This window comes from Anolis sagrei, chromosome 8 (genome assembly GCF_037176765.1).
Source record: "Anolis sagrei isolate rAnoSag1 chromosome 8, rAnoSag1.mat, whole genome shotgun sequence".
Classification (NCBI taxonomy): domain Eukaryota; kingdom Metazoa; phylum Chordata; class Lepidosauria; order Squamata; family Dactyloidae; genus Anolis; species Anolis sagrei.
Window position 1 is genome coordinate 34,280,687 of NC_090028.1, and position 22,712 is coordinate 34,303,398.

The 22,712-nt window shown below is 39.5% G+C and overlaps 1 protein-coding gene across 3 annotated transcripts in view; it reads right to left on the reverse strand.

Annotated features, from left to right (window-relative positions):
* Nucleotides 1–22,712, reverse strand: part of RPGRIP1L (RPGRIP1 like) — a 106,360-nt gene that overhangs the window by 27,522 nt on the left and 56,126 nt on the right. For 2 of the 3 annotated variants that reach the window (XM_067471117.1, XM_067471115.1), the window contains exons 18-22: nucleotides 20,048–20,244; nucleotides 17,655–17,738; nucleotides 16,055–16,120; nucleotides 12,775–12,937; nucleotides 10,708–10,802 (exon numbers count right to left, since the gene is read on the reverse strand). In XM_067471117.1, coding sequence (XP_067327218.1) covers nucleotides 10,708–10,802; nucleotides 12,775–12,937; nucleotides 16,055–16,120; nucleotides 17,655–17,738; nucleotides 20,048–20,244 — 605 coding nt within the window. Of the gene's footprint in view, nucleotides 1–2,881; nucleotides 3,117–10,707; nucleotides 10,803–12,774; nucleotides 12,938–16,054; nucleotides 16,121–17,654; nucleotides 17,739–20,047; nucleotides 20,245–22,712 lie in introns of those variants that run through there. The other variant, XM_067471116.1, reaches the window with a different exon arrangement.

A 22,712-nucleotide genomic window follows, 5' to 3' on the forward strand; every position in this document is an offset into this window, starting at 1 on the left:
CCTGGAAAGGTTACTCAGTTTCAACTAATAACCTCAAGCACTCTACATTCACATGCATAAAAAATGAAATTGCCTCTATTGTCTAATTTTACTTTCGAAACAACTCCTTTCCTCCTGCCGTCGTACAGATATATTAGAAGCGTTTTTAAGTGATATTCAGAGTAATATTGTTCCAAATATTTAACTGGGCTGTCAAAACCAGTGCGTGCCTAGATGGCAGTTTACAAATGAAGTCCAAATGTGGAAAGTATATATAGTGAGACTTTGGCAGAGGAAAATAGATATGTTTGTTTTGGCATTAAGCAAAGAAGAGGAGAACTTACAGAAGTGGGCAAGGCAGGCAAATACAAAGATTGTGTAGGATTAGATGGCATGCCCCCCACCCCCCAATATATTTACGAAATAAAGCTGGACCATGATGTCCAGGTCTCCGTTTATGTACAACCAGCTGTATCCACCACGCGTTGCTGTAGCCAACCTTTCCTTCCTTTTTCTCTCAATTCTTTCTCTTCTTCCTTCAATGTTTTCTTTCCTTCTTTCCTTCCTTCTCATCTTCTTCCCTTCCTCCTTTTTCTTTCCCTTCCTCTATCTCCCCTTTTTTCCTTCTCTACCTATTCTTAAACTGCAACTCTCAGCAGTCCTCCTGATCAATCTATCGACCTATCTATCTAAATCTATCTAATCTGGGAGTTGCAGTCCAGGAATAGGAAATTGGAAATATGCAAGGATTGGGATGCTCTCAAAGAAATCCAAAGAAAAGAAAGCTTTCAGCTTGGAAGCAGTACATTTGGATCATCCTCCTCTCCTAAAGAGCCTGGTCTAGGGGATTCTGGGAGCTGTAGTCCAGAAGAGCGATTGGATTTGCTCTTGTGTGTTTTGATTACTGGGGGAGTCATTTTTTGTGCATGCGCTGTAGCATCTTGTTGCTTTTTTTTTTGCCTTTTAAAGTCCCCTATGCTGTGTTTTTCAGTTTTTTTAGGAGTGATGGTCACTCGGCCTGATAGGTGTTATTGTGTCCAAATTTGGTGTCAATTGTCCAGTGGTTTTTGAGTTATGCTAATCCCACAAACGAACATTACATTTTTATTTATATAGATGTCTGATGAAGCGCTATGGGAGTTCTTTAAAAACTGCAACGGATTGCAAGGTTTTAGTGTCACAATATTACACCTGCATTTGTTCTCATATGTTGGTTAGACATTTTGTTCAGGCTGGTATTCTGGAGCCTTTGAGTAGTAAAGAACAAGCTGATAAAACTATAATATATATTAGATTCAACTTGGGCTGCAATGGAATAACAGTGGAGCATTCACAGGACAAACTAGGGAGCAGGTGGTAAGGACTCTGCTGGGTTCACCAAATGCTACCCGTTTCTCCCTCTAGAATCTGTACATTGTAATTTACACCAACACACCACTGGCTTGTGTTGTGATCTTGTTCATTCATCTGCTTTCAATGTACTTGGATCAAGGAGATTTTAACACTACCACCTTTCCGGAAGAAAAGAAAAGAGACAAAAACCTACATGGAAAAGGGAGCCATTCTTTTTCTGTCCGATTTTTGCTATTTTGACATCTTTGTTGTCTCTTTAAACAACATATGGTTCTCTCCAGGATAAATACAGCCACCTGGAAAGCCCGGCTTGTGCTCTTTCAAGAACGCCAAATGTCAAAATTAATTAAGGGTCCTAAGATCTTAATTTAAGAAAAGTGATTATGACAGTTTTCACTAAACTGCTATTAGTGCAAAAAAAGCACATAAAGGCTATCTATAATGAAAGGAGAGAGAAAAGATGTAAACACACCTAGAGGAAAACGAGACCACCATGGAATAAATTGGTTTTGCGACGATTTGCCTTGTGGGCACATTTGAAGATAACTTGGGAGCTGACAGCGGTAAAAAAAAACTTATTGTGATAATTGAAAGCTAAATTATTACTCAAAAACGATCAAGTGCAGAGGTGGAGGGATGCGAACAAGCAGTTGCTAATTTTATTTTATTTCTGTTGTTGACTTTTGCAGAGCGCAAATGCAAATTTCCAGCTCCTGATGTCTATTTCGAAGGCCTGGAACAAGGCTTTTAATCAATGTATTATACATCAAATTGATAATGTTAACTTCTGATTATTCAAACGGGATGAAATATTCATAAAGAACTGTCCAAAGTTTTACATTTCCCTGATTTTTTCCCTCCCCCTTCCATTAATTATCATGCCTAGAAGCTTTTTTTTATTTTAGCAAAAAAAAGAGCACCAGTCATCATCTTGACTCAACTTGACAAGCTAGCAAGGCCCAATTACGTTGGCACTCTGTGGCACTTTGATGTAGTGGAAACGAAGAGAGATAGGGGCAAATTGTATAGCACATTATGTTAATGACATGATTTAATCCAGCCACTAAACTTTATGTAGCCTGTTAAAAAAGATGCTAACACTAATTATGCCACTTTGGAAAGGGAAAAGAAGGGGACAAGCATTTCCTACCGACAAAGCGAAGCTCATAAATGTTGTAAATGCAATGAAACAAAATGAAGTAATCTATGATTAATTATACATAACAGACTAGAGGAAAAAGAGAAAGGGAAAGGCACGTTGCATTGCTAAATCTTGGGCCAATTTTTGGGAGGTGGGGAGGCTGATATTCCTTTTATGATCACCCCATCTAAGACAAAAATATGAACTGTTTTAATTTGTCACCTGCAAAAAAAAAAAAAAAAAAAAAGGAAGAGCCTAATCTTAAATGGCTTAAACAATACGGTTTGGGATTCATCGGATAATTAGCGAGGCAATCTCCTGATACAATCAGAAGCTGTGTTTACTGAGTCTGAACCGCTGCAGGGATATTTGTGTTACTGATACAAAAAGAAAATAAGAAACTGGATCTTAAGCAGATGTTTGCTTTAATTTTCCTCTGAAAAGGCAACCAGGTATTCCTTGAGAAATGGCTTTATGCAGAGACTGGGATTCTAGATGTAAGCGCATAACTCTTTGCCGCCCTGGACTTGAAAAACCAAAGCCTGGATGTTGAAAGCACATATACACATGGTCACAGCAGCGACAACATCGAAGGAAGGGTTGAACTAGGGATGCCACAGCAGAATAAGCTCTGGTATTTCACCTTTAAGACAGACATACAAAAGTTCTCCGTTAGTGGGGTAACACCTTGGAAATCTGCTACTATAATCACCCCTAAGCTTTTGTGGATTTGATTATTCACAGATTGGATGAAAAATGTTCTCTCTAATTAAGGCCTGATGACCGGATACAGCCCTCTAAGGTCATTTACCTGGCCCTCGCTCAGGGGCAACCTAAGTCTGAAATGACATGAAAACACACAATAACAACAAGCCTATCTCATCAGCCAAAAGCAGGCCCACACTTCCCATTGAAATACTAATAAGTTTATATTTGTTAAAATTGTTCATCATTTTAATTATTGTATTGTATAGGTATAGGGTGGCAACCTGTGCTGGATGGGGTTGTACTCCCCTTGAAATCACAGGTCCGCAGCTTGGGTGTTCTCCTAGACTCAGCGCTGACGTTTGAAGCTCAGGCATCTGCGGTGGCTGGGAGGGCCTTTGTACAATTAAAGCTCATGCACCAGTTGCAACTGTACCTCGTGAAGTCGGATTTGGCCACGGTGGTCCAGGCCTTAGTTACCTCTAGAATGAACTATTGCAATGCGCTCTACGTGGGGCTGCCCGTGAAGACGGCTCGGAAATTCCAAACGCTCCAGCCAGATTGTTAACTGGAGCGAATTACAGAAAGCGGTCAACCCTCCTGTTTAAGGAGCTCCACTGGCTGCCATTTATTTTCCGGGCCCAATTCAAGGTGCAGGTTTTGACCTACAAAGCCCTGAACGGCCACTGAATTGACTTCATTCCTAGTTACTCAAGTAAGGTAAATGTAAAGGTTTCCCCTTGACATCAAGTCTAGTCATGTGTGACTATGGGGGGGGGTGGTGGTGGTGGTGGTGCTCATCTCCATTTCTAAACCAAAGAGCTGACGTTGTCCGTAGACACCTCCAAAGTCATGTGGTCGGCATGACTGCATGGAGCGCTGTTACCTTCCTGCCAGGGCAGTACCTATTGATCTACTAACATTTGTATGTTTTTGAACTGCTATACTGGCAGAAGCTGGGGCTAACAGCGGGTGCTCAGCCCACTCCCCAGATTCGATCTGCCGATCTTTCAGTCAGCAAGTTCAGCAGCTCAGTAGTTTAAGCCGCAGCCTCACCGGAGGCTCCCAGTTACTTCACGGTGAGCCTTAAAATTTATTTATTCGTTTGTTTACCGTATTTATATTCCACCCTTCTCACCCCACAGGGGACACAGGGCAGATTACAATGTACATATACATGGCAAACATTCAATGCCATAGGCACACAACATATATAGAGAGACACAGAAGAAAATTAACATTCCAGCTTTTCTTGAGGGTATTCTGGCCAACAGGGGAGCTGTCACTTCACCGTCCATTTGTGACACTGATGAAGTACTTCCTCATTCTTTGCATGCTTGCTGGAAATTTTTATGGCCTTGTAAATTAGTTAAATTAGCCTCCCCACATAAGTGGTATCTAAATTTCCTACTTGACAGATGCAACTGTCTTTCGGGCTGCAAAAGTTGACAGCAAGCTACACAAATTGGTCGAAAGCTCAATCCGACCTGGGCTGGCTTCGAACTCATGACTTTTCGGTCAGTAGTGATCTTAATGCAGCTGACTTCTTGGTTAATTTTAACTTACATTAGGCCAAAATAGGAATTGTATTTCCTGTATCTGTTGCTGAGATCGTTGGGCAGAAAGTGTTTTTAATATGCTTTTTTGGTTTTCACATTTTAGATACGAAAAGTGGGCGGAAAGTTGTTTTTAATATGCCTTTTTGGTTTTCACATTTTGTATTGCAATGCTTTTGATATTGATTGCATGCAATCTTGGAAACACATTTAGGTTTTTGAAATAAATAAGTAAAATATCACTAAAACATACTAAGGATCAGGACAATAACTGCATCATGAATGTTAGAAACTTCTGTGTATATCATGAACTGTTGAACTGTTAGGTGGAAGCATATCCTGTCTTTCATTTTAAGAGGCCTCGGGGGGTTTACCTCCATACTGAGTCAATATTAAATGTGCTGGAGTTCCTATTGATTTCAAAGAGAGAGATGAGGTACATCTTTAGTAGTGACTTATTGAAATCAATGAGACTTAAAGAAATGGTTAACCTTGACTGAATTATCCCCATTAACCGAAAGTCTCCCGTGAACTCAGGGGAGTTTACTTCCATGTAATGGTCCTAAGTTGCCAGGTGCTCAAAATGAAGGCATGGAAACATTAATTTTTGGACTATATAGCACAGAATCCATCATTCAGCATGGCTACTAGTTGAATTGCTGAGGATTACAGTCAACAAAATAACTTTTGGAAGCTCTGCAAGAGAGCACTAATGTGATTGTCTAATGTGAAATAAACATACCAGTAAAAACAGAAGGAAGTCATACTGAATTTTAATTATCTATATAAATAAAAATGTAATGTTCGTTTGTGGGATTAACATAACGTAAAAACCACCGGATGAATTGACACCAAATTTTGACACTATACCCCTAACAGACCAATGAGTGACCATCACTCATAACCCCCCACCCCCACCCACCCAAAAAATAGCAGAAAGGACTTAAAAGCCCCAAAAAGCTAAATGACGATGCAGAAAAAAGGAAAGGAAGAGTGAGGGAAGGAAGGAAGGAAGGGTAGAAAGAAAGAAACAAGGAGAGAAAGAGGGAGGGAAAGAAGGAAAGAAGGAAAGAGAGAAGGAAGGATGGAAACAAAGAGCAAAGGAAAAAAGGAAAGAGGTAGAGAAGGAAGAAAGGAGAGAAAGAAAGAAAGGAGAGAAAGAGGGAGGGCAAGAAAGAAGGAAAGAGAGAAGGAAGAATGGAAGGAAAGAGTAAAGGAAGGAGAGAAAGAAGTAGGAAAAGAAAAAGGGGGGAGGGAAGGAAAGAGATAGAAGAGGAAGGAAGGAGAGAAAGAAAGAAAAAAGGGAAGGAAAGAAAGAGGGAACGAAGGAAGGAGAGAAAGGGAGGGAAGGAGGGAAGGAGAGAGAGAGGGAGGAAAAGAAAAAGGGGGAAGGAAGGAAAGAGTTAGAGAAGGAAGGAAGGAGAGAAGGAAAGAAGAAAAGAGAAGAAGGAAAGAGGGGGCAAAGGAAGGAGGGAAAGAAGGAGAGAAAGAGGGAGGGAAGGTTGGCCACAGCAACGCATGGTGGGTACAGCTAGTTACCTATTAAAACTTAATAGAGGCAGTTCCAACAGAGTGTACACCATCCCTGACTCCTGGTTTGTCCTTGAAACTAAAGTGAGAGCCTCTCTGGAAGTGTTTATGGGATTTCAGATGATGATTGCATTATCCTAAGTTTTTTTCTCTCTTCTCCTGACTCATGTATTGCACTTCTCCAAGAGAGATGAGTGCAGATAGAACGGAAGAAAAGAAGTAAGGAAGGATCTGCACTCTCACCCACATCCTTTTCCGGAGGTGCTAAGATATTTTAAGTCTTCTTAAATCATTCTGGTTATAATCGAGCGCAACAAAGCCAGAGATTTGTAGTCCCAGCTGTATTTTTGCAGGGCTCATTGGCAATGAGTAATTTTCCTATTTGGCTCACATTGTTCCAGCTTAAAAGAATCTGATGGCACTGAATAAGCAGTTAATCATCATACAGTTCCACCGATTAAAACAATTTCTCTCCCTCTCTAGTTTGGATAGGTGGCAGCATTTCAAAATCCTTGCGAGGGATGATGAATAGACAAGAAGCCAATCAAGCACAAAATATTGCTTAATGTAGCTGGTTACACTCTACGATGTCGCGCATGCATTACTTTCTCCTAAGCTGGCGCCTGACGACTATCATTGGTCAGGTATCAATCACGGCAGGCACACTCTGCAATATTATTATTATTATTATCATCATCATCATCATCATCATAATCATCATCATCATCATCATGTGTTGTTGAAGGCTTTCATGCTCGGAATCACTGGGTTGCTTGCTGTGAGTTTTCCAGGCTGTATGGCCATGTTCCAGAAGCATTCTCTCCTGACGTTTCGCCCACATCTATGGCAGGCATTCTCAGAGTTTGAGGATGCCTGCCATAGATGTGTGCGAAATGTCAGGAGAAAATGCTTCTGGAACATCACCATACAGCCTGGAAAACTCATAGCAACCTATTATTATTATTATTATTATTATTATTATTATTATTATTATTTGAAACACAACAAGATGAGTCCACAGAAGACACTCTGCTGGCTGTTGTAATGGATCACACGTCGGACACTTCCCAAGTGTCTAGGAGTGTGTGATGTATTGGCGAATAATTCATGCAGATCCCAGTAAGAGGTGGCCTTTTGCAGCTGGTAGATGGTAATTTTGTCAGCGCCGATTGTGTTTAAGTGCAGGCCAAGGTCTTTAGGCACTGCACCCTGTGTGCCGATCACCACTGGGACCACCTTGACTGGCTTGTACCAGAGTCTTTGCATTCGATCTTTGAATCCTCATATCCTATCAGCTTTTCCTGTTGTTTCTCTGCAATCCTGCTGTCACCTGGGATTGTTTCATCGACAATACATACTTTGTTTTTTAACACGATTGTGAGGTCAGGAGTGTTGTGCTCCAGAACTCTGTCTGTCTGAATCCGGAAGTCCCAGAGGAGTTTGGTGTGTTCATTCTCTGTAACTTTTTCCGGCTTGCGATCCCACCAGTTCTTTGTTGCAGGCAGATGGTATTTGTGGCATAAGTTCTAATGAATCATCTGAGCAACGGTGTTGTGCCTCTGCTTGTAGTCTGTCAGCACGATCTTCTTGCAGCAGCTGAGGATGTGATCTATTGTTCCATCTGCTTCCTTGCAGAGTCTACATTTGTGATCTGTTTTCTCCTTCTCCTTCTTAGAAACACAACAAGATGAGTCCACAGCAAACAGGATCACTCTGCTGGCTGTGTCTATGGCTGTGTGACGTATCAGCGAATAATGCGTGCAAATCCCAGTAGGGTGGCCTTTTGCAGCTGGCAGATGGTAATCTTGTCAGCACCGATTCTGGAACATGGCCATACAACCCCAGAAAACTCACAGCAACCCATCCATTTATTTGTCTCATGAGCCAACCACAGCATCCAGAGAATTCTTCTCCAGAACTACATCTCGAATGAGTAGTGGCAGTAAGCATTTCCAGGCTATAGTAGTTTTGTTATTATTGTTGCCATTTTTATTATATTCATTTCTATCTAGCTATCACCCCAGAATGGGACATAAAACAGCTGCTATTTTAAATGGTGTATTTTAATATTTAGATAAATGTTTTTAATGTTTATGTATTGTATCCAGGCATTGAATGTTTGCCATGTATATGTTGTGCTCCGCTCTGAGTCCCCTTCGAGGCGAGAAGGGCGGAGTGAGAAGGGCAGAATAGAAGTGTTTTAAATAAATAAATAAAAACTTAAAACACACACACCAGGACAAGAATCATCCCCCTTTGCTTCCCTTTTTATTCAAGCAAGCCTTTCACAAATTTTAAGCGAGCCTTTCGCTTAAAATTTATTTAGAAAACGAGGTGTTAATGAGAGGCGTTTTATCTATTTTTGCCACTGTGTTTTAATTGTGTACTGATATTATTTTAACCTTGTGTTTTTCAAACTGACCTGTTGTTGTATATGACTTTAATAGGATCTTCATATGACCTTTAAAAAATTGTCCCTTGTTTCTTGTATTTATTTATTTACTTCATTTATATACCGCTTTTCTCACCCGGGGGGGGGGGGGGGGGGGCTTCTGACGGTTTCTGACATATTCACGGCAAAATTCAATGCCTAACACACATACGAAAACCCTAACATGAAACAACAATAACAAATAACTATCAATTAAATCATAAAAATGCAATAACATTTACCACTTGTCTCCTATCTTGTTCTGTAGTTTGTAATTCCGTTTCCCACACTTTTCAAGTCCTGTATTTTACACCTATTTCTATTAGTATCGTATATATTTTACTGGCATGTGCCTTATTTCCTTCCACTTTTTCTCTCACTGAACAATGCGATTGGGTAATGATTTTAGTAATGAGACGCCGAGGATTTATACTTTTATCGGTTTTATTTTATTTTATCAAATGTTATTTATGTTTTAATTGTTTTTATGTTATTGTAGGCATTGAATTGTGCCGTTTGTAAACCACCCTGAGTCGCCCTTGGGCTGAGAAAGGCGGTATATAAATATGGTTAATAAATAAATAATAGTAAATAAATTGTCTTTTCAAAGGTAGTGTGGTCTCTTTTTATCATATTAATATTTTCTTTAGTATTGAGATATGCACAAATTGCTCTTATCTGTAGCCATTTTTTTCTGTCCAAGCTATTGTTTAATTCTGTTCTCCCTTACTTTTCCCTTATTATCATATAATTGTTCTACTCTGTCTATTTCTTTCAATATCTGGATATTTCAGTTCCCATTTGATTCTTTCTCCCTATTTTTTGACCATACTCTTGACATTATAAAAACTTAATAACATTTAGACATTAAAACATAAGGTTAATAAAAACATATTAATATAAACAGTAAAATCACATAATCCGAAAATAATAATCCAAGGCCGTTCTAATATCAAATATCAACTGCACATAATTCCTGTTCATTCCTTATTGCCCAAAGGCTTGGTCCCACAGCCAAGTTTTTACTTTTTTCCTGAAGGCCAAGAGGGAGGGCGCTGATCTAATTGCATTGGGGAGGGATTTCCATAGTTGAGGAGACACCACTGAGAAGGCCATGTCTCTCATCTCCACCAATCGCATTTGCAAAGGAAGTGGGACTGAGAGCAGGGTCTCCCCAGATAATCTTAACCTTCGAGATGGTTCATAGAAGGAGATACATTTGGACAGGTTAGTTGGGCCTGAACTGTTTGGGGCTTCATAGGCCAAAGTCAGCACTTTGATTTGTGCTCGGTAGGAGACAGGCAGCCATTGGAGCTGGTGTAACAGGGGGGTTTGTTTACTCCCTGTACCCAGCTCCAATGACCATTCTGGCTGCCACCCATTGGACCAACTGAAGCTTCCAAACAGTCTTCAAAGGCAACCCCATGTAGAGTGTGTTGCAGTAATCTATTTGGGACATAACTACAGCGTGGACTACCATGGCTAAGTCCGACTTCCCAAGGTACGGGCGCAACTGGTGCACAAGTTTTAATTGTGCAAAAACTCCCCTGGCCACTGCCAAAATCTGAGGTTATTTATTTAATTACTTCATTTATATACTGCTTTTCTCACCCGGGGGTGAGTCCCGATTACTCCCAAGCTGTCTTGGATCCCATATAAGAAAAAAAAAAAAAGACAGGATATACATTAAATAAATACAAGCATGGGTCTGCATTACTATTCATGTTATTTGCCTCTTGTTAATACCAATTTTCCAAAATCAGAAGGGGGCTCTCCGAAGGGGATTATTACAAGTATTATTATTAATTTTATTATTATTACTGGTTTGTGTGACCTCCTTCTGCTGATCTGCCTCATTTCCCCCTACTGCTTTACAGCAATGTCACTGTTTGGATGCTCGCGGCCGCTCTTAATAAAACGTTTGAAGATATCCAAAAGGAAAATATATTAAATCTGCTTTGGATACTTATAAGGAAAGATGCATTCATTTTCCTTCTGAAATATCAACTAACCTGATTCAGGCTTGTGGACACTGGACTCGAAACAATACAGTCGTCGCTGTCAGTCACTGTTTCAACACCATCAGCCATGCATTGCTCATCTTGCTCTGTTGAAAAAAATGAACAAACAAACAAATACTCTAGTATTATGTGCAGTTGAGGTTATTAAAGAAAACTGTAAAATGGCATAACCGCTCAGCAAGAAGTGGAAGCAGCTTTAAGTAATGATATATGATTTCTTTTCCTTGCAGACAAAACATGACACTGGGTAATCGATGATAATTAAATGGTTTGCAGGGTTACTCAATTCCTCTTTCAGGCCTCGTTTCACTTGGGCTCAGCATTGGAGAGATGTGATGTTACCAGCTTGGTTACCACAAGAGATGATCATTAAATAACAACAGAGGTATAGAACAAATTCCTAAATCACACAGAACTGTGCTGAGACATTAAGGAGGCAAACTGGGATCAAAGCTTTGGTGACACTTTCTATTCAATGATTATCGAAAAGAAAAACTCCTGTGACTCCCTGAAACAAATTATGGTTATAAGAATAAGATGAAGAGCTTCAAGAGAAATTCAGAACTATGGTGTCACCATTGAGAAGGCCCTGACTTCTTAGGTTTGCTGTTCTAAACAGTTTCATCAGAAGAGTTATGGGTTTATGATTAGGGTGATGGTTTGGAGGCTATTAAGAAACCTCAGTTAGGGTTAAAAGGGGTAACACTGACACTTTGAATATGGACCAAAAATGTATGGGCAACAAATGCAATCATGGCAAAAAATCAGACTTTTTAGCCACCAGCTGAAATTTTCAAACTGCTTTCAAAGATAGTCAAACATCTAGGATGTCAGAAAGTCTCTGAGCTCATTTCTTGTAGAGTAAGCTTTCACAAAAAGAGATATATATTTTTTACATTCATTGCATTGAAGTTCTTGTAAAACCTTTCATATAGAGATGTGATAATGCCTGCACTAGCCCCTTTCTACTTCAGACTCTTTCCTTCTGTCTTTCTGTCTTTCTTTCTTTCTTTTGCATCACGAGTGGCTGCTACCTGCAGACCAAAGCTCCTGTTTTAAAATATTCCCCAGAAAGCTCTCTTCTGAAGTATGGATTGTTGGGCGAGTGGGCTTATTAAGAAATGACCCTCCCCATAAATGCACAGCAGAGTAACTTATTAGCGGCAGCATGACCCAGCACCAGGAGACAAAGTGATACAAAGAACAAAGAACACATAGACCAATGTTATCTCTATCTTAGGAGGCTTTTCTTTACAGCAAAATAATATGGTTGCACTATTTACAAGAACAAGGTTGCTGTAACACAAATAGTTCTTTACACTTCCTTCTTTGCTTCCACGCTGGGCTTATTTGTCATGCAGATAAAAAGCTTTTCTCTCTCGGAGCCTCTTCTCACACTAAACTTACACAGGAGTTTCTCACAGTGGCCTTTTACACACAGCAGCCTTCACACTGGAGCTTCACACACGATGGCCTTTAACCTGGGACTTCTCTCACAGAAGCTTCTCATCCCAGGCCTTCACACACTGAGGCCAACTAACACTGAAGCCTACCTCACACTGAGGCCTTTCTCCCACTGAGGCGAACTAACATTGAAGCCTTCTCACACTGAGGCCTCTCACAGACTGGGGGCGAACTAACACCGAGGGCTCTCACAGGTTGAGATCTGATAACACTGAGGTCTCCCTCAGACTGACAGCCACGAAGCTACAGGCACAACTGCTTTTTCTGAGTCATTGCATCCATTTAACCCTTTCAGTGCTTAACTCACATTTTTGTAATTAAAAATACCTAGTTAATATTTAATCTTTCTCACATGGATCTCACATGAAGGAAGAATATAAAGATATTTTAAAACAGAAGCCAGCTTTAACATTTTATGGAACAAGTTTTGAGATGAGATTCCCTTCTTCCCTTCTTAGTCAATTATTACTAAGCTACGAGTTACTCTTTTAGATAGATGCCACCAACCCCAAGTTAGCTCTAGTCAGGAAGGAGATCAAAAGTGCTGAAACTAGTCAAGAATGTATGCGGCACATTGTGCAGGCTGATAATTACCTTCTGGTTCCAAATCCTCAGTAATTTCAGTTTCATCCCCCGAATAAGCTGAGCTCTGGTCAGCAAACTGGTCTTCGGAGAGCTGAGAAGATTCCTCTTGTTCTGGTTGAGTCTTGCTTGCAGATTTACATGTTCCAATACCTGCTTCAGTTTCTGGTTTGGCCTTGAGAAATATAAGGATTATACAAGCAAAGCTTTGCACATTTGTAGTAATTTCTTTTTTTGTTTTGGGGTGGGTGAGGGTTACAATTATCATTAAGTTTTACATATATCAGTGGTTTCCAACCTTTGGCCCTCCAGGTGTTTTGGACTCCAACTCCCAGAAATCCCAGCCAGTTTAACAGCTGGTAGGAACTGTGGGAGCTGAAGTCCAAAACACCTGGAGGCCCAAAGGTTGGGAACCACTGACATATATAAATGCATCTAATCTCAGAGGACTGATGAGCTCGTATTCTTCAGAGATTGGGGTGACTGATGTAATCTTGTAATTTAACATATATGAGAATTTAGACTAATTTGCTTTTCTGAAGTTGAATCTTCATTTAAATCGGACTTCCTGAGCAGTTGGAAACAACTGGCATATTATCAGCCAATGCTGTGTGTTTGGTACTGGTAGTCCTACTGATTTAGTGCATTGCTGCACAATACTGTTGCTCACAAAAAGAAGGTCTGGGTTATATCCTCGGAGCCATCTCCAACTGTTGTTGGATGGTGGGAGCTTACTATCATGAACAAGAGATAGTTTATGCAATTCAGCCCAGGAAAGGGCAGCCTCTCCATTTTTATCCTCCTGGGCATAGCCCCATACGTGGCTATGGCTATTACAATCACCAATTACTACTGTCCTTTGGTTCCTATCAAAAGTTCTCAGGAGAGGAGAAACAAAACTTTATTTGGGGGGTTGTACATAGAGGTAAACACACAAGAAGCGAATTGAAGTATGCAACCAACCAGCCAACTAAGCAACCAACCAGACCTTTTCAGGACCAGCTATGACAGTGTTTCTCAACCTGCCTAATGCCATGATCCCTTAATCCAGTTCCTCATATTGTGGTGACCCCCAACCATAAAATTATTTTCGTTACTACTTCATAACTAATTTTGCTACTGTTATGAATCATAATGTAAATATGTGATATGCAGAGCGTATTTTCATTCACTGGACCAAATTTGGCACAAATACCCGATACAACCCAGACCTTCTATTTGTGAGCAACATTTGAATACTGGTGGGGTTGGGGGGATTGATTTTGTCATTTTGGATTTGTAGTTGCTGGGATTTATAGTTCACCTATAATCAAAGAGCATTCTGAACTCCACCAACGATGGACTTGAACCAAATTTGGCACACAGAACTCCCATGACCAACAGAAAATGTTGGAAGGGTTTGGTGTGCACTGACCTTGAGTTTTGGAGTTGTAGTTCACTTACATCCAGAGAGTACTGTGCACTCAAACAGTGATAGATCTGAACCAAACTTGGCATGAATATTCATTATGCTCAAAAGAAAACACTGGTGGAGTTTGGGGGAAAATGGACTTTGACATTTGGGAGTTGTAGTTGCTGGGATTTATAGTTCCCCTACAATCAAAGAGCATTTTGAACCCCACCAATGATGGAATTGGGCCAAACTTCCCACACAGAACCTCCGTGACCTACAAAAAATAGTGCGTTTTCTGATGGTCTTTGGCGAACCCTCTCACAGGGGTCTCAACCCCCAGGTCGAGAAATGCTGAGCTATGACTATAGTCTCAATTAACATCGAAGGCATGCCAGTGGTCAAAGAACAGTTGCTTTATGAACTGTGCTGTGATAAGAAATGTGATAAGAAACACACAGGGATAAGCAACAGAAACTACTAAGTTCCGGGAATTATCTTAATGGCGGAAAGACCACATGCATAGTATGGAAGTGCCGTCTTTGTAAAACTGGGCCTCCAAGTCAGAGAACTGATGATGGCATATTATTATTACGATCAATTGTTCATCATCGTCATCTTCATCCATTTATATAGCACCACCATCGCTGTACATGACTCTTTGCTAGCAAAAAAGCAACACAACAGAATTTCTAACTCTATAAATTGTATTAGATATTCCTGCATTAGGAATGTTTTCTGCTGCAGATGCAACTCCCAACTTGGATAGTAGCCCATACTGGAAGTGCTATAGAGGCCGACTCCATGAACCCTAATCTATCTTGGCACTGCACTCTCGGTTCTTTAATATGTAACATGACATGGCTTGTAAACCTGCATAAAAATATCCACTAAAGCATTCAATTTGCAATGCCGAGTTTTCGCTTTGCATTTCTGAGCCGCCCGTGAAACGGAGACTCCATTGAGGGGAAGGAGAAAATGACTTTCCTGTAACTAAGCACAACCTGTCAAATCACTTTCTTTGTGAAGGGTCAAGTCTGCCAGGAAAGAGGAGAGGGGTGGTTTGGTACAGTTCTAACTTCCTAGCCCTATCCTGGTAAATTATTTACTCGAAGAGCGGCTTACGAGATATATATACATACAATATATTATATTATTAGCATGGTACAATATCAGTATTATATATTACTATATCGTATTATACCATGATATTGTAATATTATATGTAATATAATATATGTAATTATAATATCATATTATTATTATTATTGGTATATTATTAGTAATATTACATGTAATAGAAAATATACAATTATAATGTATTATTATTAGTATTATATTGTATTACATTATAATATTATAAATGCTATATGTATATACACTATATTATATTACATTATTGTATTATATTATATTTATCTGTTAAGATTCCCTTTGACATCCTGGATTCAAGATGATATTCAGCTATAACTAACCTGATAAAATTGACAGAAAATACTAGATTTGTTGAGTGCTTTCAAGTCATTTATTGTTGTTGTTGTTGTTGTTGTTGTTGTTGTTATTATTATTATTATTTCATAGCCCAATGCTCAGACCACTTTATCATGCTAGTGCTGAGACACTAAGTCACTTTTATCAAATACTGTAGGCATGCAGTGCAGCCTTCTGAAGAAAAACTAACTCATATTCTCCAAATCCAGACAGACAAGAATGAAGTTTCTAACAACACTTTCAGTTGCTCACAAGCTATAGTCCTGGGACCAGATTTTTAAAAAATCAATGTTTGAAATCCCAAATAAATGAACAGACTGCCCAATCAATTGATCTTTTTCCATTTCACATAGAAAGAGAAATACAAATAGAATTGGTTTGAAGGCAGGTGGACTTTAGATGACAGCATACCTGAGGAATGTCTGACACAATGGGCTTTTCATCTTTAGCTTTCTCCTCAGTGTCTTTATCAGGATTCTAAATCATTAGGATTAAAACATAGAAAATAGTTTATTACCCTTTGCAATATGAAAAACATTCCATACAACATACAGTAACCTTGAGTTCTACATGTAGATTCAATAGATCATGGAAACATTTGGGTAAACACTTACATGAGCATACGCTCTGGTTACATCCCGAATAGATTACTGTAACACGCTCTACGTGGGGCTGCCTTTGAAGATGGTTCGGAAACTTCAGCTAGTTCAACGGGCGGCAGACAGATTACTAACTGGGGCAGCATAAAGGGAGCATACCACCCCTCTGCTATGCCAGCTCCACTGGCTGCCGGTTCATCTCCGAGCCCAATTCAAAGTGCTGGTTTTGACCTATAAAGCTCTATACAGTTCTGGCCCAGCTTATTTGTCCAAACGCATCCACCCCTACGTCCCACCTCGTAATCTAAGATAATCCGGGGAGGCCCTGCTCTCACTCCCGTCAACAGCACAGATGCATCTGGCAGGGACGAGAGACAGGGCCTTCTCGGCTGTGGCCCCCCGCCTATGGAACACACTCCCAAATGAGGTAAGATCTGCTCCCTCCCTCCTGGCTTTAAGAAAAAAAAATAAAATCATGGTTTTGGGACTAGGCCTTAGGGCAGTAGAAGTAAATGTAAGCAGCATCTCAGAAAGACAAGGACTGGAATGGCGATTTGACCGACTAGACTGTTTTATTGTTTTAATGATTGTTTTATTGCTTATGGATGTACTGTTTTTAACTTGATTTATGTCTAATTGTATTGTAAAATTGCAATTGTTTGTACTGGCATTGAATTTTGCCATTACTTATGTGTAAACCGCTTTGAGTCCCCCTCGGGGTGAGAAAAGCAGTATACGAATACTGTAAATAAATAATAAATAAATACACCTTCCTCCATTCCCAACATACTGCCTCCCCTGACTAGATATTAGGCATATCATGATATCAACACACCCAAGAACAAGCCAAGTATTGTTCAAGGTAAGGCAAAGTAATCAGAGGAAATCCTTCAAATAGTGGCCCCCAGGAGGCCTATATTGTTCTAACATCGCTTTCAAAATAAGACAAAAATATCTTCACTATCTTGTCATGTTAATCTATTGTCATCTTATTTTTTTGACCATGCAGTGACTTCATATCTTATATATGACTTTGCTTTTCTTCTTTCCAAATAAATAAAACATCAATTGATTTAGACTTCCTTCAATATTAGAGCCAAGACTAGAAGAAGAACAGCAGCTAAGATAATAACATTGTCCATCGTAGAACACAGGCTATTAATCCTGGATTGTGGGATGTAGCTTCTTGTTGAATATTATTTAGATTCTGGGCAAAAGGATTTGGTAACAGTCTTTGGGACAGTGTGCTTTGATCTGTTATCATCAGCCCCTATTTTATATAGTGAAATCTTGAGGATGGTAACTATCACAGGGTAACTTGGTAGAAAAGGAAGGCTAAGATGTTACTTCACGTTGTGGGAAAAAAATGAGCTCAGCAAACACAACAATTCAGAAAAAAAATCCATATTTACCGTATTTGACAAAGCAATCAGATCTACAAATGACACCTTCTTATCCACTGCAGCTGTACGATGTCTAGGTTTAGGCTGTGGCCTCTAAGGAACAAGAGAAATACATCAAAATCAGTAATGTTCACCAAAGTACTGAAGATACATGACTATAAGCCTAGTTTTCAGCCCTCTTCTAGGCTGAAAAGGCCTCCCTTATTCAAGTCAAAGTTATTTATTATTTTACTCTGTTATTATTATTATTACATTTATTAGTTTACTCTATTTTTATTATTATTACTAGCCGTCCCCTGTCATGCGTTGCTGTGGCCCAGTCTGTGTATATGTGTTTTGTGTGTGTATATATGCATATATGTGTGTATATATTTGTGTGTATGTGTATATATGGTGTGTTTGTGCATATATGTGGTTTTGCGCATGCGTTATAATGTATTTTTTGTTTTTTGGGCCTTTTAAATCTCTTATGCTGTCTTTTTCAGTGTTTTATGAGTGATGGTCGACTGTTGGCCTGATAGGTGTATTGTGTCCAAATTTGGTGTCAATTTGTCCAGTGGTTTTTGAGTTATGCTTATCCCACAAACAAACATTACATTTTTATTTATATAGATTACATTTACATTATTTTACTCTATTATTATTATTATTATTATTATTATTTTATTACATTTATAATTTTACTCTATTCATTATTATTATTATTACATTTATTATTTTACTCTATTATTATTTTTATTACATTTATTATTTCATTCTATTTATTATTGTTATTATTACATTTATTATTTTACTCTATTTATTATTATTACATTTATTTTACTCTATATTTATATTTACTCTATTGCTGTTATTACATTTATTATTTTACTCTGTTTAAATAATAACCCACTGATGCCTCAACTAATGTAATTTATTGGTATCTATATTATTTTGAAATTTTCCAGTAGCTGCTGTATTTCCCACCCTCAGCTTATACTCGAGTCAATACGTTTTCCCAGTTTTCTGTGGTAAAATTAGGTGTCTTGGCTTATATTTGGGTCGGATTATACTAGAATTTATATGGGTATTCCCTCTGTTCATTTACATGATGAGTAGGTTTACATATGGACGACCAATTTAGACACATGGGAATAACTGGCTCTCTCCTCCCCCTAAAATTGATCTCAAATCCAAAACAGCCTGGAATATGGTATTCACAATGCCTTCTGTTCCAGACTACTGAATTTGGGAAGCTCCATTCTCAAACATCTTAATGTAAACCCCAGTAAACATCCTGCAGAACATTTGCTATCCTATTGGCAGATTACTCCAATAGGCTTTCAGAACTGAAGGTTTGTAAGTAAAGAACTTTTATGAGGATGTAGTATTGTTTTAAATGCCGCTTCCTATCTGTTTAAATCACAGATTAATACAGATGGAGTATCCATTATTTGAAATGCTTGGTACTCCCAAGAGTTTGGGTCCCCCCCCCCCCCCCCAGATCTTGGAGCACCTTGTCAATAGGTACATAGTGTTTTGGAGATGGCACCTCAGTCTAAATCCAAAATTCATTTATGTTTCATATACACCATGTCACATAGCCTTAAGGTAGCTGAATATACAATATTTTAATCATCCTGTGTGTGAATCAAAGTTGGTGTGCATTAAACCCTAAGAAACAAAGGTCTTGCTCTCCCAGCTACCCAAGTGGACAATTTGGGATTCTACAATCTCCAGTAAGAGATGCTCAGCCTGCATTGCTAGTCATTTAATTCTATTTCAATGTTGACTTTGTTTTTAACTATACCGTAATCTGGAGAAAAGGCAGGATGTAAATAAGGATAATGATCATGATGATAATCCGGCTCTGGCCCAGTGTACCTGTCTGAACGTATCTCCTTCTATGTCTCACCTAGGAATTTAAGATCTTCTGGAGAGGCCCTGCTCTCGGCCCTGCCCTTGTCACAAACGAGACTGGTGGGAACGACGGACAGGGCCTTCTCAGTGGTGGCCCCCCGCCTGTGGAATTCACTCCCCGGGGAAATTAGATCATCGTCATCCCTCTTCTCTTTTAGAAGGAATTAAAAACATGGATATGGGACCAGGCCTTTGGGTAATCTGGCAGACTGACAAGGAGAATGACAACAAGAGCTTTGGAACAGACTATGATAAGCTGAATCGATTCACTAATTACAGAATTTGGTGAAACGATGGCCACCAGGTTGGCTTTTTTCTATTACATTTTATGGTATTAACTTAACATTTTAATTATTTATAATTACTGTTGTTGTGTATTTTACTGTGTTGAATTGTAGGCATTGAATATGTGCCGGCTGGAAGCTGCCCTAAGTCCCCCCCTAGGGGGTTGAGAAGGGCGGGGTAAAAATACCCGAAATAAATGAATAAATAAAATAATATACCACTGCCGTTGAAGTGAACAGAGGTGTCAGAAGAGGGCCTTCCCCTTGTCCCTTCACTGGTTTCTCATTCTGGATATAATGCGACAGGTCTGCTGCTACAATCGAACCAGGTGGTTGTAGATAGGAAAATTTCCATTTCAGCTCAATGCTAATTGTACCGGTGGAGAGGCCTTCGGAATCTGTTAGTTCAAAGGTACCTGAAAACCCAAGCACGAGAGCAAATCAATGACTTCATCTTCTTAAGGTTCAACATATTGACTAAACAGATCCCTCTACAATATTTTCAAGCAGCTAAAACATTTTTTCATCCAATGCTCACATAGGATATGAAGCAGGGCCGCTAAGTATTTGGTACTTTCATCATTTACCTCTGTCTTTCTGTTACCCAAATATGGGCTTTCAAAACGACAAACCAGCACCCTCACACAGCACTCAATGAAGCACAGCCATAGACAATAAATCAATAGATCAGTGTAGACATATAGATTCTATAGCTTCAGATCTTCTATGGAAAATTATAAGACGGGTTTTCAAATAAGTTCAAAGATATAAGAAGAAAGCAAACTGGAAGGCAGACGTGGTTCTGCACCAGACGGAATAATTATGTTTACGTTTCTGAGGGTGGCTTTGTAATTTCAAAGGATATCTTTGACATTTCACTTGGGTCAAGGGAATTCTATAGCTTGTGCACCAAGCCTGAAACAGTCTTTCAAACAGAGTATGTTCATGCTACACAGTGGACAAAATAAACATGTGACAACTGAAAGTCACCCATTGTGATTTTATAATCTGAACCTATATGTCAGTGTTTCACAACCTGGGGGTCGGGACCCCTGGGGAGGGGGTCGCGAGAGGGTTTCAGATGGGCCGCTAAAGACAATCGGAAAACACATATTTCTGATGGTCTTAGGAACCCTGTTGGCACAGAAGGCTGAAGATCTTTCTGCCTGTCCATCTTTTCCTTTTTGAAAACAGTTGGCGAATCCTCACACCAAAAGTCCTCCTCTGCTGTGATTGGCTGGCCTCTCAGACCCTAGCTTAGAATCATCCTAGAGCAGCATTTCTCAACCTGGGGGTCGAGACCCCTGGGGGAGTCGAGAGGGGGTGTCAGAGGGGTCGCCGAAGACCATCAGATAACACAGTCTTTTCTGTTGGTCATTGGGGCTATGTGTGGAAAGTTTGGCCAAATTCTATCATTGCTGGGGTTCAGAATGCAATTTGATAGTAGGTGAACTATAAATTCCAGCAACTAGAACTCCCAAATGTCAAGGTCTATTTCCCCCAAATTCCACCAGTGTTCACATTTGGCCATATTGAGTAATCTTGCCAAGTTTGGTCCAGATCCATCATTGTTTGAGTCCACAGTGCTCTCTGGATGTAGGTGAACTACAACTCCAGAACTCAAGGTCAATGCCGACCAAACCCTTCCAGCATTTTCTGTTAGTCATGAGAGCTCTGTGTGCCAAGTGTGGTTCAATTCCATCATTGGTAGAGTTCAGAATGCGCTTTGATTACAGATGAACTATAAATCCTAGCAACTACAATTCCCAAATGACAAAATCAATCCCCCTAACCCCACCAGTATTATAATTTGGGCGTATTGGGTATTTGTGCCAAATTTGGTCCAGTGAATGAAAATACACCCCCCATATCAGATATTTACATTACGATTCATAACAGTAGCACAATTACAGTTATGAAGTAGCAACAAACATAATGTTATGGTTGGTGGGAGGGTCACCACAACAGGGTCGCGGCACTGGGAAGGTTGAGAAACACTGCTATAAGTCTATAGCCACCATCACTCTGTAGTTTCATCTGAAGTGTTACCATTTTGACCATTATCTATGTACTTCGAAGTAAGCCTCATTGTCTCTTCATTGCATTTTTTAGTCCATGTAAATGAGCTTAAGATAGCAGTTGGATGGCACATTCAGTTATTCTATTGCCCAAGCTACATAAACATAAATGGCGTCTTGGAAATATCTTTGAGCACTGCTTCTCAGACTATCTGATGTGAAGCACCAACAATAATTTATTCCAAATGTGCCATGGACTAGAACCATATTTGTGTCCATTGACCTCAACTGTTTTCTTCTTTCCTTGGAACCCAACATGGATCAAAGGTCAAAGACCCAGAGGTCAGCACTGGATCACAAATGGTTGGATCATCTGCCATTCATTTTTGTGGAGGCTCTTTCAGCCCAAGGGTCAAATTCAATTTCAGAGATGTTCTTGGGACACTACATACTAGTAATGATAATTAAATAAAACTTTATTTATACCGGCCAACATCCCCCAAGGGATTTGGGGTGGCTCACAAAGCACTCAGAGATGAAAACGCACAAAATACAACAAGTGAATAAACAATAAACAACCCAAAGAAAAAAGGATGGGATCAAAAGTCAGTTTATTTTAGCTTTACGATCCATCCTGCCAATAAAGTAAGTCTTAGGAGACACATTTCTGATTTGCTTTAAAATATGCAAAAATTGGGGAACAATCAAACAACGGTGTCACGAGAAGGTATGGCCCTATACGGCAATGTTTCTCAACCTTGCCACAATGCCTTAATATAGTTCCCCATGTGGTGGTGACCCCAAACCATAAAATGATTTTCGTTGCTACTTCATAATTGTAATTTTGCTACTTTTATGAATTGTAA